This window comes from Pangasianodon hypophthalmus, chromosome 19 (genome assembly GCF_027358585.1).
Source record: "Pangasianodon hypophthalmus isolate fPanHyp1 chromosome 19, fPanHyp1.pri, whole genome shotgun sequence".
NCBI lineage: Eukaryota > Metazoa > Chordata > Actinopteri > Siluriformes > Pangasiidae > Pangasianodon > Pangasianodon hypophthalmus.
This window is the reverse complement of record NC_069728.1, coordinates 7,650,390-7,667,339: the sequence shown is the minus strand read 5'-3', so window position 1 is coordinate 7,667,339 and position 16,950 is coordinate 7,650,390. Positions and strand designations below refer to the sequence as shown.

Here is a 16,950-nt window from a genome sequence, read left to right as displayed (position 1 = left end):
GCCTAATGATGGCCTCCTTCACTTGCATCAACACCTCTTTGGACCGTATAATGAGAGTTCCCATGAACAGCTAGCAAATGCAAAACGATTCAAATCAACTCCAGACCTTTAATCTCCTTAATTTGTCATGAAATAAAGAGGAAACAGGCCACATCTGCCCATGAAACTGCTTATCAGTCAATTGTCCAATTACTTTTGAGCCTGTGAAAATGGAGGGACTCTGTAAAAAAAATGGCTGTAATTCCTAAAAGGTTAATGCAATATTTCTGTTAAACCACTTGAATTAAAGCTGAAAGTCTACACTTCAATCACATCTTGATTGCTTCATTTCAAATCCATAGTGGTGGTGTACAGCGGCAAAATTACGAAGATTGTGTCACTGTCCAAATACTTATGGACCTCACTGTAAGTCTTGATAAACGTAAGGACCTTGACATAGCAAGCTGACTGTTGGCTGTAGTGTTTGTGGTGTCTCAGCACCAAGGCACTGACAAGTGAAGTGTGGTGAAGCAGCATGGGAGGATTGTGGGAAAATAATTCTCTACTTGTCTGTAAACAATACATACAACAGTTGAAAAGCAATGAAGAATAACAGCAATTTACAGATGCAGTAAAATGATTCATCTGAACACATTATTGTTAAGTCTCACAAAGCTTCTGAATATATATAAAAACATAAACAAAACTTGTGAATGTATATATATATATATATATATATATATATATATATGTATGTGTGTGTGTGTGTGTGTGTGTGTGTGTATATATATATATATATATATATATATATATATATATATATATATATATATATAGGTTACACATAAGGTTTCTAATCATTGGGTTATATAAGGATTCTAAATGGACATATCATTGGGTTATTTTATAAATTAGGATTTTAATTCGTTTTAGCATAAAAGCAATATTTAGCTATTTACAGATTACCTTGACAGCTAGTAGTCTGACGATAGTAGCTTCAGTTTCCTGTGTTCCTAGCCCAACTGTTTATGTTTTATGCATTTACTGTTGTTACATCACCTTATTTGTACTGACACATTATTTCATTTTATTAATTTTATAATACAGACATGTGGATGTGCCAGTGCATATACTGTGAGTATTTTTTAAATCAGATTACCTACCAGCTTACTTACATAACTGACATAACAACAGAGCCATGCTTTCACCTTCAATGCTTCAATCTCTAGCTTCACAAAGCATGTTCACCAGTGTAATCATGCTTTCACTAGCTTCACCAACCTAGTCAACCATTTTAACCATGGATTCAGTAGTTTCACCAAGGAGGTCCACCAGTTAAACTATTCTTTCACTGGATTTATCAAACTGGCCCACCAGTTCAACCATGATTTCCCCAGCTTCACTAAGCTGGCCCACAAGTTTAATCATGCTTTTACCAGCTTCACCAAGCAGGTCTACAAGTTTAACCATGATTTCCCCAGCTTCACTAAGCTGGCCCACAAGTTTAACCATGCTTTCACCAGTTTTAACAAGGTGGTCCACCAGATAACCATTCTTTCACCAGCTTCACCAGGCTGGTCCACAAGTTTAACTATGCTTTCCCCAGCTTCACTAAGCTGGCCCACAAGTTTAACCATGCTTTCACCAGTTTTAACAAGGTGGTCCACCAGATAACCATTCTTTCACCAGCTTCACCAGGCTGGTCCACAAGTTTAACTATGCTTTCCCCAGCTTCACTAAGCTGGCCCACAAGTTTAACCATGATTTCACCAGCTTCACTAAGCTGACCCACAAGTTTAACCATGCTTTCACCAGTTTTACCAAGGTGGTCCACCAGTTAAACCATTCTTTCACCAGCTTCACCAGGCTGGTCCACAAGTTTAACTATGCTTTCACCAGCTTCACTAAGCTGGTCCACCAGTTAAACCATTCTTTCACCAGCTTCACCAAGCTGGTCTACTAGTTTAACCATGATTACACCAGCTTCACTGAGTTGGCCCACACGTTTAACCATGCTTTTGCCAGATTCACTGGTCCACCATCATATAACCAGCCAACTTCACCAGTTCAACCAGCTCTGACAAGTTAAGCCAGGCAGGCACCCCAGCTAAACCAGTTCCAGATCCAGAATGGTCTAAGCTGGATTTCTGAGCAGGGAAGACTTACATTAAGAGTGGCAGCTCTGTAGCATCACTGTCCATAACTTTTAATTCATACCTGGTTATGGCTATGTTATGTCTAATCAGAGTTCAGAGTATCATGTGAAGAGAAAAGATATTTTGAGCATTTTTCAGTGATTTATGATGGCATAGCCTGATGGTGGAATTTATTGGACTGTGTCAGCTTAATCTGTCATCACTTATAGCTGTGCCATATGCAGCTCGCAGCTCTTTGCATAATATAATACGTTTTGGAAAAGATCACACACCCACACACACTCCTTTGGATTTTTAGCGCACAATACACACTCACAGCCTCGAGATGAACACACACATACACACACACACACACACACATACACACGCATGCACGCACGCACGCACGCACTCAAGCGCGCGCGCGCTGGCTGAAGAGGGGGCGTCACATTGGGAAAAATCACCGCTGTAATGCACATCTGCAAAGAATGTAGCACAAAACGGTCCAGAAACTCAGGTGAGTGATTGTTTATGATCGTTAAATTTTTTAATTTTTTTCCAAGATAGAGTAAATGAACGCTACGTTTCCCGAGCCGTAGTTTTTTACAGTGAAATATGACATGACATGCTGTCAAATACATATTACCTTACTGGCTGCAGAATACAGCAGAGCACTGTTATCAAGCTGAACCTGCTGTTCTACAGTAAGATAATTGCGGTGTGAGCATGCGCACTGAGCTGCGTTTTCAATAACAACAATATCAATCTGTGAATGATTAGAGCTCACACAAGCGAATTTCGCAATCCTCTGACATACTGCTAATGTTATTCCAGCTCAGACAAAGTATGGAGGGCATTACATCCTTATTTTGATTCCAAGTGATTTTATAATCATTTGTAATGGTTTGTGTTTATGAGCTGATAACACAATTTCAATGGTATTTAACTGTCAGCCATGTGATGGTGTAGTGATCTTCCACTTCAGGCACTAAAGCAAAGCATTTACAGAGCTTTCATGGATATATAGATTATATAAACATTCCATTAAAATTCAATAACTCAATTAATTACACACTGAATACAAACTGATTCATAAATAAGTGGACTCTTGAAAAACAATAAAGTGATTAGCTTATGTAAAAATGTTTCCTGTTACTAAGGTACAGTATGTATGAACACAGGCATACACAGTGGGTTTTAAACCACAACAGGGATAATATAATTCTGCATATTCAATTACAACTAGCCATATACATTTAATACAAATGTCTTTACTTTATGCAGTTCATTTACAATAGTTCTGCAGAGTTCCTTCAGATGATGCAGTGTTTATTTTCACTCTTGGTATAACCTGTTAATCATCACCAATCATTTAATGGTTAGTTATAGATGTTTCTACAAATAAGGTTAAAATGTTATTGTAATATACTAAAATATTATTTTAATAACTTTAATATTATGCTACTTAACATTACCACATGAGAACGTCTTAACATGAGAACGTTTTGTGTCTCCCACAGAAATATCGTGTGGGTAGGTGTGTAAGTTAACTTGCCATTTGATCAATGGAAAGCAACAAATCAAGAACACCCAGGACCTCACATCCCAGAGTCTCTCCAACATTGTCTCCTAAGATCTTACAAGCTGAACTGATATATCCATATAAAGAGTGCTACCTGTGCTTTCTCGCTGAAGAGTCTCTTTGAACCTCTTTATATCAAGATGAAATAATGAAGAGCTAGTGTATTAAGTGCCACTGGTGAGTTCTTCTGGTGTATTCCCCCATTCCTGGAAGAATCATGGGTTGTGGAGGCTCTAGGACAGACGCTTTGGAACCACGGTACCTGGAAAGCTGGACCAAAGAGACAGAATCTACTTGGCTGACTAGCACAGATACAGACATCCCACTGTCTTCAATCCACAGCATCCCCTCAGAGACCTCCTCTGAGGTTGTTTTTGCATCAGAGAAAACCACCAACTCTGGTGAGGAAAAATGACAAATAATTGTGTAGCTTGTTACAATCTTTTAGAAATAATCAACTGCATTGTTTCACCAAGACAGTGCTTTGCCCTTTGGGAGAATACTGTCAAGACACCAGTACATTCAGCTTCAGTTGTCATGGAGATGGCTCCATTCCTTCTGCAGCTCGCTAGATGGGGATGGGCTTTGCTTTACACAATAAGAGCTCCTTTAAAAAAAAAATCTATAACAACATTATTACAGTGGTAAAGATAATGGTGACAAGATAATGGTGACAAGGACAATTTTGTATGGCCTACTTATAACGAAAGATTTGAATCTCAGTGATGCAGAATAAAAATCTAAATAAAAATCTTAACATTCAGCTTGAATGTTCATTACTTTCCGTATGATTCTTATTTTCATGTGATTTGATTTTTAATCAATTGGCATGTAGATGATTCAGTTTTCCTTCTATAACACTCAGTTGCATATAGGAACTCAGAGTGCCATGATTTATCTTTTAGAGTAAAGTATAAGAAGCATCTACCTACCTATATATATATATATATATATATATATATATATATGTGTGTGTGTGTGTGTGTGTGTGTGTGTGTGTGTGTGTGTGTGTGTGTGTGTGTGTGTGTGTGTGTGTGTGTGTGTGTAAAGCTCAAAACTCGACCTACACCAAAACCTTTGGATTGATGCTGGCTCTAATGATTGCCAAAGGTATGAGTCACTGTGTTCACTATTATTTTTGGTTCCTCTCTATTTGCACTGACAGATATCTTCGATGATGGCCTGCCAGCTCCTGCTCAGGCATACCTGAAGGTGTGTTCTGCCATGTCTGAGGCTAGTATTAATGATGTCAAAGGTGGTGGTCCTCACACAATACTGGCCTCTCAAGAACAGGAGGGCCTGCCCTCCTCACCAGGCACCACAGTGCAGAGAAGAAGTGTTGTTCGCACTGAAGAGATTGTAAGCTTGAACTTTCTCTTCAACAATAGATTCATTAGTAATCAGGCACTTGAGTGTTATCTTCAGAATTGTTTCATTATTAATACACAGTGTGCGATTAAACTCTGTCAATCTGCTATATACATATTTCGCTAGAGTAATTAAAATTAAAGTCCATACTTGATCCAACTTACTGGTTCAGGAAGAACGTGCAAGAAGATTTCCTTTATTTATTAGCCAAAACACTGAGATTGTGTTGGATATAGATGTCCTTAGATCCTCCATAAATCAATAGTGAGGCGCTGGGTTTATGAAGCACAAACGTATTGCAGATGTTATTATTCCAGCCATGATGTTAATATAATCAGCGTACCCCCAGAAGACATCTATTCTAATACTACCTTGTGTTAGCTTGTGTCCAACACATCTTATGTCACAACTGTGGTTGTCAGTTGAAATCACAGTTTCAAATGACGTAGACTGAGTAGAATTAAACATAATGAGCAGATGTGCAAATTACAATATCACAAAAGTGTATTGTACAATCATTTTGCAATCATTAATCACATCCCACTGTTTGTCTTTTTTGCATCCTGGTCAACCAAGTGGCAAGACAATAGGATGTCGACTAAGCAGGTGACCATCACTGTAACGCAGAGCATTCGTCAAGTGGACAAGAGCGGAAAGGTCAAAGAAAAATCCCACACTACTTTTGAGGTCATGAAACCTCTGGATTGTCTGAAGGAAGCAGAAGCAGACTCTGTTCTGAAGTGAGACAAGAACTCAGCTTGGGAACTGACATAAAAAGACTTATGGATCGTCAGTCTTTTAAAAACTGTGATGAACAGAAGGCAGCATGGAATCAAAAGGGAGGTCTGATTTCTGACAGAAGCACAGGTCTGTAAATGTGGTCTCAAAAAGACAGGCTTTATTAGACTATGTAGTTTTGTGTGAACATCACATTTATTTCATTTATACCAGCTGCTCGCTTTTATTCATCATTCTCCGTTGCCATGTCTTCATTATAATACATTATTTGAAATGATATTGTGGAAATCAGGATTGATTTGTGACAATCAAAGCAAACACCAGAAGACCTCTTAAGCTATTTATATAAAAGTATAAAAAAACACATGGTTACATCTGTTTTATGTGGGCAGCGCACTAATTGTATGTAATTATCCTGTTAATCATGAGTGCCTTTTAAAGGTTTGATGACTAATTCACTTTTGCTATTGAGACAAATGGGATTTTATTGGGGCGTATTTAACAAATTAATATAATAACTAGGCAACACGGTGGCGCAGTGGGTATCAATGCTGCCTCACAGCTCCATGGTTCAACTCGGGTTACTGTCTGTGCAGAGTTTCGCAGGTTTTCCCCATGTTTGTATGAGTGTCCTCCACATTCCCAGGTCTCCCACTATCCAGAAACACGCAGGTATGCGGAGTGGCCATGTTACATTGCCACAAGATATGAATGGGTGTGTGAATGGTGCCCTGTGATGGACTGGTGTCCCATCCGGGGTGAATTCTCCTGCCTTGCACCAAGTGTTACCAGGATTAACTCTGGATCCAACGTGATCCTGACCAGGATAAAGTGGTTACTGAAGATGAATGACTGAATGAATGAAATAACCAAAATAATAAGTTAATTGCTTTTGGTTTGACATGGAGTGTCAGAACAGGCTAAGCTATAACACCATGATAACACAATGATGTGCTAATGTTCCTATCCACTGCTTCATTTATTAAGGCTTTTTTATTTGTTTACCATAAATTATAAGTTAACTTCATGATGTGAAGGAAACTATCAATTGTACTGTATGTTCTATATGTGTAAGCAAAATCCAAAGCTGTGTTTAATACAGTAACACGATTTTTCAAGTTAACACGCCACATTAATGGCATTTTTCAAGTGCATTGATGAGTGTAGGAAAAAATAACAATGATAAGATAGCCAGTATAATGTATTCAATAATAAAAGTAGCAATTCAAAGTGCACATGATGCAACACAATCATTTATAAAGACAAATGATACAAAAATATTTGAAAATAATGAAGATTCTATAAATTATAAATCGGAGAAGGTAACACAGCAACCTGTGATCAACTGATTGTTAAATACAAGAAAATGGCACAATATTCAGCATGAGCAGTGCTTTTAAGGTCTTTATATACATGAGAGATGTTTCTGGTTAAGGCAGTAGAATGCTTAGATGTGTTTTAGTGCAGTATGGATTTGTCTCTGCTCGTCATATTCAATGTGCCCTGCCCTAAAACATGGCTCCTCCACATCTCGCCAGTGCTGAACACTGAATTCTGGAAAGAAGAATGCAATCTCTCTTTCGGCTGACTCTGACGAATCTGTGAGAGCACACAAAACTTAAAATTAGTTTAATTAAAAGCACAGAGACAAGCAGAAGAACTGATGCTGACAGCAGTATTCGCAGGCAACAGACCACACACAGTCAGTAATTACATATCCATTTGTAAACATCCACCATATAATCCACCACTTCCATGAACATAACGCAGTTTGTTTACAAATGGATGTGTGCTGACGATGTATATGGCTTCACTCAGTCTGTTAGAAGTGCGCAATTGTGAGAAATTGGACACTGAACAGAAAAAGAGATTGCTTGAAGAAATTGATTTGTAGTTGGTTAGGAACAGCAGGAGAATAGATTACTCCCACCACAGCCTGTTCTGACCATTCATCTGTAGTTCAGGCAGAAAAACCTTTACATTGATAGCTAACTCTTATATTGATTCAGATCATTTTAGACTGAGTACACATGCTGATTAATAACAAGGAAATTTTGTTCACATCAGTCATTATTCAGATGATCAAGAGCTTCAGTTAATGTTCACATCAAACATCAAATGGGGGAAAAGTGCAATCTCTGTGACTTTAACCGTGGCATGGTTGTTGGTGCCAGACGGGCTGGTTTGAATATTTCAGAAACTGCTGATGATCTGGGATTTTCACACACAACAGTCTCTAGAGTTTTCACAGAATGCCGCAAAAAACAAAAACACACACTGTGTGTGTGGAGGCTCTTGCAGGCTGAAACACCTTGTTGATTAAAGAGATCAGAGGAGAATGACCAGACTGGTTTGATCTGACAGGAAGTCTATAGTAACTCAAATAAGCACTCTTTACAACCGTAGTGAGCAGAAAAGCATCTCAGAATGCACAACACATCCAGCTCGAACCCATCTGGCCATTTTCCTCTGACCTCTCTTATCAACAAGGTCTTTCCACCCACAGAACTGTCGCTCACTCAGTGTTTTTTGTTTTTCGCACCATTCTGTAGAAACTCTAGAGACTGTCGTGTGTGAAAATGCCAGGAGATCAGCAGTTTGTGAAATACTCAAACCAACCTTTTTGGTACCTACATCCACGCCATTATTAAAGTCACAGAGATCACATTTTTTCCTGATTCTGATATTTGATGTGAACATTAACTGAGCTCTTGACCTGTATCTGCATGATTTTATGCATTGTCCTGTTGCCACATGATTGGATAACTGCATAAATGAGCAGGTGTACAGGTGTTCCTATTAAAGTGGATGGTGTGTATATATTAATACTCAACAGAAATATGGTAATTTCTGTGTTTTTTCCACTCACAACCATTCACGTGTACGTGCATTATCAGTTATCAGAAAGTTTGCAACTTTGAAGGAGGCTGAGCTCCACCCCACTTGGCTCAATTACATCGATAGTTTGCTTTCTGCTATATACTGTATATCAGCTTTTGTGTCATTATGACATATGTGACATATATGACACTGTATGTCAATTTGTTTCATAAACCTTACAGACCACACTTATTAGTGTGGAAACATTAAATCACATTGTAAATGTAAATGTAAATGTAAATGTAAATGTAAATGAAAACTGTGTTTCTCAGAATCTTTTTTTTGTTGTTGTTGTTGTTGATAATTGTTTATTGATAATGTTAGATTTTCTACTGCAAAACGGGATAAAAATCAAAATAGTGTAATGGTATAATCTTGAATAAAAAAATTTTAAAAAGCCTTTCTCTTCACAAAGAAATAAGCATTTTAATGTTTCTATCATCATCCTAAGCCTTGATTTTTTTCCGCTTTATTAAGTGTGCAAATTTATGCATATTGAATTAAATGAAGCCTTATTTTAAAAAATGATTTTAAAATTTTTTTTGGTTTTTAAGAATTTAAGAATTACAAGAATAAGTACTTGTAAGAATATCAGCAATAGATTAATTATGATTTTTATTGCTTTAAAAAGTAACACTATTTAGCACTAAAGGGGACTGTAAACACATTGCCTGGTGTTTCTGTGGATTTGTCTGCTTCCTCCTCACTTAGTTAAAACATTGTGAATGAAAAGATGTGATATAATGTGAAATTATGTTGATGTTAATACTGTGACCCACTGAGAATTTTAACACACACAATATTTTGAAAGAAATTTAAAAAAAAGAATTTCCCAAGCTGGCACTTGTACACTGTGTGGATATTAGTTGACTTTTTTTGCTCCAATTTAATTCTGAATGTTGAATTTATTTCAGGATGCACACATCACATTCTGCACGATCATGTCAGCAAGTACCTGAGCCGTGTGTTGTGTTCCTAGTGTCAGTGAGCCCATATTGCGCTCGAATGGTCCTCGGTGATGTGTACCGTGCTCGATACACTTTAGTGGGACCCATCAACTCCCGCCAGTGGGTAATAGCATCTTCTCTCGCTAGGATGTAAGCTCTCATTGGACCACTGAAGTGGAAACAATGAACATTCAGTCTTAACTGCTAGATACCTTGAAGTAGTACGACAAACCTAGAAATAACTTTTTTTGTCACATCATTTATACAGGTATTGTATAAAGTCAACAGTATAACTATTTCAGCTTTAATTCTAATCACAGGTTTATATTAATGCACTTATTCTAATATATTATAGTAATAGCTCATTCACAGGGCGAATGCTTCATATCATTTAAGCCTAATAAATACCATATTTATAAAAAAAAAAGGAAAAAAGGACAATGTATAATCATTGATATAGTAAAGTTCTCTATACGGAGATGTTTGTTTGTTTATTCATTCATTCACTCACCCATTTTCTCCCTAACTTGATCCTGGCCAATTCCCACCCACCAGCTGGCTCTCCCCTATCAAACCGCAGCTACCAACCAGAGAGAGCTAACACCTGCTTCCTCCGAGATACATGAAGCCAATCAGCAGCGTCTTTCTGAGCTACTGCTCATGCTGCATCACACTCGGAGGAAAGTGCTGTCCGCGTTCTTCTACATACATGAGCTCACAGATGCCCATGACTGGCTAGTGTTTTTGTGAATGACAGGGGAGAGAGAGTATGCTATCCCTCCCACCCAGAGAACAGCCAATTTTGCTCACTTGGAGGGCTGTTGCATTGTCGGGATTCGGAGAGAGAGGGAGAAAAAAGAGAAGCTGGTAAGGGGATGACTGTTCATAGCTGCCATAAAGTAAGTGATAACAGTCAGGAACTACAGTTGGGATCACAAGTTCTCTCTCATATTTTTTTTAAATTATTAACAATTTGCAGATTCTGCAAGGCATATTTAAACTTATGACCCCAACTGTAACTTGCCTCATGGATGTTCCACAACATAAAATGTAATTCTAAACAGTTAAAAAGCATGACGTGTCATTCATTAATAAATTAAACAACAATGTGAAAGCTTTTGCCCAGTCTCAGTTGGTGAGAGCTGGGTGGGACTTGGAGGTGATCAAATTGGAGAGGAAAACCAATTTAAAAAGGTAAATGTTGTCAAATTGCTGTGGTATAAGAGGAATAAAACACCTCAGAACATGCTGTTATTTTCAGGCCACATGATACCACAGTGTAGCTGATTGTTTTTCTCTAACAGCATGCATCATGTTTATCATCAAATCCCTTTTGTGTGAAATAAGATACAGATATTACGATTACAAACACTGTCTCTAATAATAAAAAAATTTAAAAATGTAAAAAAAAAAAAGATTGTGGTTCATGACTAGTATAGATGGATTATGTTTTTTATTGTTTTAAAAGTAGCCCTATTTAACAGTTAAGGGGAATATAAACACATTGCCTTGTGTTTCTGTATATTTGTCTCTAAAGGACTAGAACATTGTTCACGCACATATCCGATATAAACAGCAGTAATACGGAAATAATGAGCTGCTTCTTTTGGGGGAATCCAAAATACAGAGCCAGGAAACTGATGTCACTGATGTGGCGTGCTCACGTTTCATCTTTGATCACAGGCAGTAAAGCTGCCCGATGACTGGCTGCCATGGCAACAACTGACCGGATTCATCATCACCATCTTAGGCTAAGCCATCCTTTATGAATCTTAACAGTACTACCAGTATAGCCTACAATATTTACCTAATGTTCTGAAGCCTAAATAACTAACACATGACAGCACATTTTTCAGGACCTTGGTATTTTAAGGTTCTATCTAGCTGAAGAGCCATTTTGAGATATGGGGCATGAAAGATTTGATATTCTAGCCAGCAAAACCCTAATGTTCAGTAATCTGCATTTACAGCTCAACAAGGCCTACACTTTAAGATTACTCAAATTTATAAGGTTCTCTCTGTCTTATTATATATCAGGTTTCTTATTGAGCAATCTCATATAATAAGTAATCTCATGAAATAACTAATAAACGGTAATAAGCTCAACTCAGTGAAATATTTGAGGCTATTCAGACCAGATTATATTCATATATGCTTTTCAATAAGTTTTCTTTTTCTGAATGTATTCTCTAAGATCTAAACTATAAGACATTTCTGTTTTTTTAAATGTTGTTCCTAAAGAAACTATTCTACCTTGAATTTAAGTTAGAAAACATTTAACCACAATAAAATGCATTAGAATCTACAATCCATGTTTCTCTGCAACCACACAAACACATCTTACACGTCTTACACATACACTGTTCCACTGGTTCAGTGTCAGTAATATTTAACGCTAATGTTATCTGATGTTAGCTACAATATTAGTTTTCCTCTATGCTGAAGACTTTGTAATATTCCAGAAGGTTTATACATAAATCCAGCATGAGCAGTAGTACACTCGCTTTTTATTACTCTCGTGGAGCATATGTGGAACACCGACAGCTAAAAGTTACTTCTTCCTCCGGCTCGCTGTTCTCAGGCTTCACGACTGTTCTTTTCTGTCAGAGTATAAACGACACGTGGATACTGATAGGTCAAGGTTGCCTATGTTGCATTCATCCTATGCTCATCCTCGATGAAGATCTTATAAAACCACATTTATTTATGGGTTTCAGAGGTAGAACTTTACATTTCTTTCAGAAATTTTATTTAATTTTTAAAAAACACCACAGAACAATAAAGTATTCTCATCAGTTTTAACAAAATGCCATACAACCCTTATAATACTGCTGTCACAGTTTGTCAGTAATCTGAATGTCAAAAATATATAATTAATATTAAAAAGGTACACATTTGAACAATGATTAATTTATGGTCTCGCAATTAAGAAGTAAAAAACAGACTTCAAATTTTAATGTCTTACGCTGCCCACTTTTTCTTTACACATGTGGAATTCTCTTCAGGCTGCTTTATGAAAAATGATGGTGAGGAAGATGATAAATAAATAATGACTCACTCATACCTTGACATGAATTCAACTAGTCGCTGGTAGAAGAACCGTCCTACAAAGACACACAAAGGTAAATGGATTTCAATTAGGCACGTGGGTAGCCTGGGCTATTACTCTGTCAGCAAGCTTTCCAATGGGACGCTGTACAACGGCAGACTTTTCTAAAGCTGGTGATTCAGCACCAGCATGACTCATGGATGGATTATGATTGACATATACAAGGTGGCAAAAGAGAGCAATATTTTGTTGTTTGTGAGAGAAATGGTAGCTACTACATTACCATCAATTGGCCCTTTTAGTGAACACTCATGCAGTAAATTATTGGTTGGGGGAAAAAAAGATCAGTACCCTTACACAATTTCATCATTTTTAACATTTTATTTTGCCTTAAATATGACATGCATATAGTCCACATCTGTCTGAGTAAAAAACAAAGATCCTTCCTTACCTTTATGCTCTACATAAAACCTCTCTGAATCACTTCTTCTCCAGATGAGATCTTTCCTTCTAACAATGATGAAGTTGTTCTCTAGAATTTTCTGATGAAGAGCCTTAAACATAAAAAGACAACATTTAAAAATGAATTAGTAAATGAATTGCTACATGAAGAAAAAAGGAAGATACTGATATTTTTTTTTATTTTTACATTTATATACAAAAAATACAATTCCAGTAAGTTAAAAAAAATTAATGTGGGTGTATCCTGCAACAGGAAAATTCAAAACATAAGGCAAAATCAAAGTATAAAAAATATTTTAAGACATTTTGCCAGTCATCTCAGCCAATAGTGGACATTCAAATTATTTTGTAACATTTATATCACATTCACTACTTGGCTATTTATGTTCCTGGTGATATTGAAGGAACAAAAATGAAGCTAACACATTAAATGCTGTAAATTAAATTTCTTTGCCTTCTTTATTTTACCCTAAAAGTATTTTGTATCATAATGATAATACTTATGTTATTTCTAAAACTAGCACTGGGTTAAATAGCCATTGTAGGCAAGACATGAAGCAATTATGGTATTTAGCATTTCGTCCTTGTTTGCTTGTTTTATTGTACTTCAGTCTCAGTCTTCCTATATAGGATTAATAAAGTGACTGTATGTCTATGGATATATATAAAAAGGCAGATCCATCTGTCTATCTAACAAGTATAGTAAAGCAAAGAGAATATGGCAAATATCTATAAAATTTTCAAAATCTAATGTTAATAACTCAAAATGTTGAAGGCTTCTCCACTCAAGGGCATTTCAAATTAGTGGAAGGCCAAAAATGTTGCAGAGAAAAGGAAGATGTTAGATTTCACTCAATTACAATTAATTATTTTCATTTGCATCCACGTGCACAGATTAAAGCACCACAGCCTGGGTGCTAAAAGAGCTAAAGAAAATTGTATCTCTTTGAAGCTGCATCGTTTATCATTCATCTTCAGAAACCGCGTTATCCAGGTCAGGGTCATGGTGGATCCGGAGCCTATCCTGAATGGGGCATCACACACTCACATTTACACCTAGTGCAATTGCCCTAGGTGTAAATGTGCCAATTGCCCAACCAGCATGTTTTTGGGAGGTGAGAGAAAAACTGGGAACCCAGTGGAAACCCACCCGGACACAGGAAGAGTGTGAAACTCCACACAGACAGTAACCCAAACTCAGTATCGAACTAGGGACTCTGGAGCTGTGAAATGGCAACGCTACCTAATGTGCCACCATGCCGCCCCCTTTAAGATCCAGATCACTGAAGTTGCCTAGATTAAAGTTTCCCAACGGTTCCAAATTTATGGCCCACATGACCAACCACCAAAGCTCCCACAGTCTTTATTAGGTTGGAACTGAAATGACCATTAAAAATGCAGTTACAGTATTGCATGGCAATAACTTAACTGCCTCAGCAAACCTCACAGTGAATTAGGAAGGGATTGTTCATTCACATATTTGACCCAAAGATCTTTCATATATGTTTAAATATCACTCAACACTCAACTCAAGTTAGTAGCCTGTAAAAGACTCAAATGTATTATAATAATATTGCAAAGAATTAATCTTAATATTCAATGTATTATTATTATTATTATTTCACACAATCTATTGATCTTTAATGACCCCTCCCCCCTTTAGTAGCACTGCAGCACACCCCAAGGTGTGTGTGTGTGTGTGTATGGTGCCCTGTGATGGACTGGTGTCCCGTCCAGTATTTATTCCCACCTCACTCTCAGTGTTCCTGGGATAGGCTCCGGATCCACCACAACCTTGACCAGGATAAAGGAATTACAGAAGATGGAAGGATGGATGGATGAATAATACACCAAATTCAGCTCATGAAAACATGGCAATCAACTTATGAGTTGAATCTGGTGTGCTGAACTCTGACACAACCGGGTCATTGTAGTACAATTAAAAGGTAAATGGTGTTTTTGTGGATCAACATCGAAGAACAACACTTCACAAGGTCCACACTGGCTTTGTATGCCAACATCCATATTTGTCTGGATGTTCATCTACCCTTCTCCTAAAGCACAGATTCCCAGCCATGGTCTTGGAGTACCCCCTGCTCTAACACATCCACACACATCCACACCCATGGCTGATCATTAGTGTGTGGGAGCAGAAAAAAACATGCAGGACAGGGGGTACTTCATGACCAGGGATTGGGAACCTGTGTCCTGGATATGCATGCACACAGACAGCAACAATATTCCTATCCTCCTCTCACCTCCAGTATTAGAGGATGAGCGACAGCGTCCGGTTTTATGATCGCAAGGGTGAGCTGCAGCACCCTCGCGCATCGTACACGTGACAAAATCATAACCTGTGTTTGGAATAAAACGCTCCTTCCTGTTTACTTCGTGTCACCTTAATCCACCTGTGGTACGGGTTCAACCCTGACAACACTGAAATGTAAACTGACTAACACTTCATATTGTCCAGTAACCCTGCTAAAACTCTCAAAGGCTTCGAATAACTAACTTGGATCATCTGGTAAACATTTCTGACTAGCGGTTGGTTCATTTCATTCAGCCTTTGCTACTTCTGCACGAGCCTCGAAACCTGGATGGGCGCCGCCATTTTGCTCTTTCGTAAAACAGCAAGAGCCAATCAAATTTCTCCTGTCAGCTCAAAAGGGGCGGGAGCTACACACACGTAGTCACGCACTGTCCTGCTAAACAGTATGTCAGTATAATCTTCTGGCGTGCTGTTTTGACATACTGTTTAGTACGCTAGTATGAGATGTAAAACAATATTCGTATTGTAGTACTGAAGTATTAAATGTATTAAACAAGTATGTCAAAGGCAAATAAACTTATTATTTAACTTACTATTGGTTGTATTTGTATTAAACTCTGTCAAAGTTTAAATGTAGACTAAATGTAGTCTGCTTTTTAGTCTAAATGTAGTACAGTCTAGATTTCTGTCCTGTCTCATTCTGCAACTGCTGGGCTGCTAAATATAGTAACTTTCCCTAAACAGACTATTATTATTATTATTATTATTATTATTATTATTATAATACTTATTACTTATTATAATACTTATAATAATTAATATTTAATGACCCCCCCCCCCCCCACACACACACACACACATACACACACACACACACACACACACACACTTTTTTTTTTTTGTTTGTTTTTTTTTGTAGTGCCACTGCAGCACACCCCAAGGGGTGTGTGTGTGTGTGTGTGTGTGTGTGTGTGTGTGTGTATGGTGCCCTGTGATGGACTGGTGTCCCGTCCAGTATTTATTCCCACCTCACTCCCAGTTCTCCTGGCATAGGCTCCAGATCCAGCACAACCTTGACCAGGATAAAGGAATTACAGAAGATGGATAGATGGATGGATGAATAATACACCAAATTCAGCTCATGAAGGCTTGGCAATCAACTTATGAGTTGAATCTCGTGTTTGTTGTTATTTTCTTTTTTACACTTTAAAATGGTCAAGCTCAGCATCTTCTTCTTCTTCTTCTGTTTCTTCTTCTTGTGATTATTATCATGTGATTATTCTTGTTATAATCATTGTTCTTATTATTATAATTATCATTACTGCTGTTGTTGTTTACTGAAATATACTTTGTCAAAGTAATGTATATATTTTTCTAGGCTGAATGTTGATATGATGTACATAATTTTTATTATAATGTACTCTGATTATTGAGTAAATGCTAATAACATATAATGATATCCTTTAACAGAATTAAATATATATTTACACCCAATTAATAATCCTTTAAAAATCCTATAAAACTATAAAACCTGATTAAAA

General features: G+C 37.3%; 2 protein-coding genes across 2 annotated transcripts; one reads left to right on the top strand and one right to left on the bottom strand.

The window, feature by feature from the left end:
• Nucleotides 1-2,414: 2,414 nt before the first annotated feature.
• Nucleotides 2,415-6,837, top strand: baalcb (BAALC binder of MAP3K1 and KLF4 b). Its single transcript, XM_034313433.2, has 4 exons — nucleotides 2,415-2,631; nucleotides 3,635-4,097; nucleotides 4,862-5,055; nucleotides 5,641-6,837. Exons 2-4 carry the CDS (start codon nucleotides 3,914-3,916, stop codon nucleotides 5,806-5,808), a joined length of 546 nt encoding a protein of 181 aa, XP_034169324.1. The 5' UTR covers nucleotides 2,415-2,631; nucleotides 3,635-3,913; the 3' UTR covers nucleotides 5,809-6,837.
• Nucleotides 6,838-6,992: 155 nt separating this feature from the next.
• nme6 (NME/NM23 nucleoside diphosphate kinase 6) lies at nucleotides 6,993-15,758 on the bottom strand. The gene is made up of 5 exons (XM_026944356.3): nucleotides 15,399-15,758; nucleotides 13,130-13,232; nucleotides 12,694-12,733; nucleotides 9,638-9,798; nucleotides 6,993-7,401 (listed from the first exon to the last, which is right to left on the bottom strand). The coding sequence occupies exons 1-5, from the start codon at nucleotides 15,489-15,491 to the stop codon at nucleotides 7,250-7,252; spliced, it is 549 nt and encodes a 182-aa protein (XP_026800157.1). The 5' UTR covers nucleotides 15,492-15,758; the 3' UTR covers nucleotides 6,993-7,249.
• Between the last annotated feature and the right edge of the window lie 1,192 nt (nucleotides 15,759-16,950).

Coding starts and splice junctions, on each gene's coding strand:
- baalcb (XM_034313433.2), top strand. CDS start 3,914: ATGGGTTGTGGAGGCTCTAGGACAGACGCTTTGGAACCACGGTACCTG. Junction 4,098..4,861: donor AGAGAAAACCACCAACTCTG/GTGAGGAAAAAT, acceptor TTGCACTGACAG/ATATCTTCGATGATGGCCTG. Junction 5,056..5,640: donor TTGTTCGCACTGAAGAGATT/GTAAGCTTGAAC, acceptor TGGTCAACCAAG/TGGCAAGACAATAGGATGTC.
- nme6 (XM_026944356.3), bottom strand. CDS start 15,491: ATGATTTTGTCACGTGTACGATGCGCGAGGGTGCTGCAGCTCACCCTT. Junction 12,734..13,129: donor GTTTTATGTAGAGCATAAAG/GTAAGGAAGGAT, acceptor GTGTCTTTGTAG/GACGGTTCTTCTACCAGCGA. Junction 7,402..9,637: donor GAACACAACACACGGCTCAG/GTACTTGCTGAC, acceptor GTGCTCTCACAG/ATTCGTCAGAGTCAGCCGAA.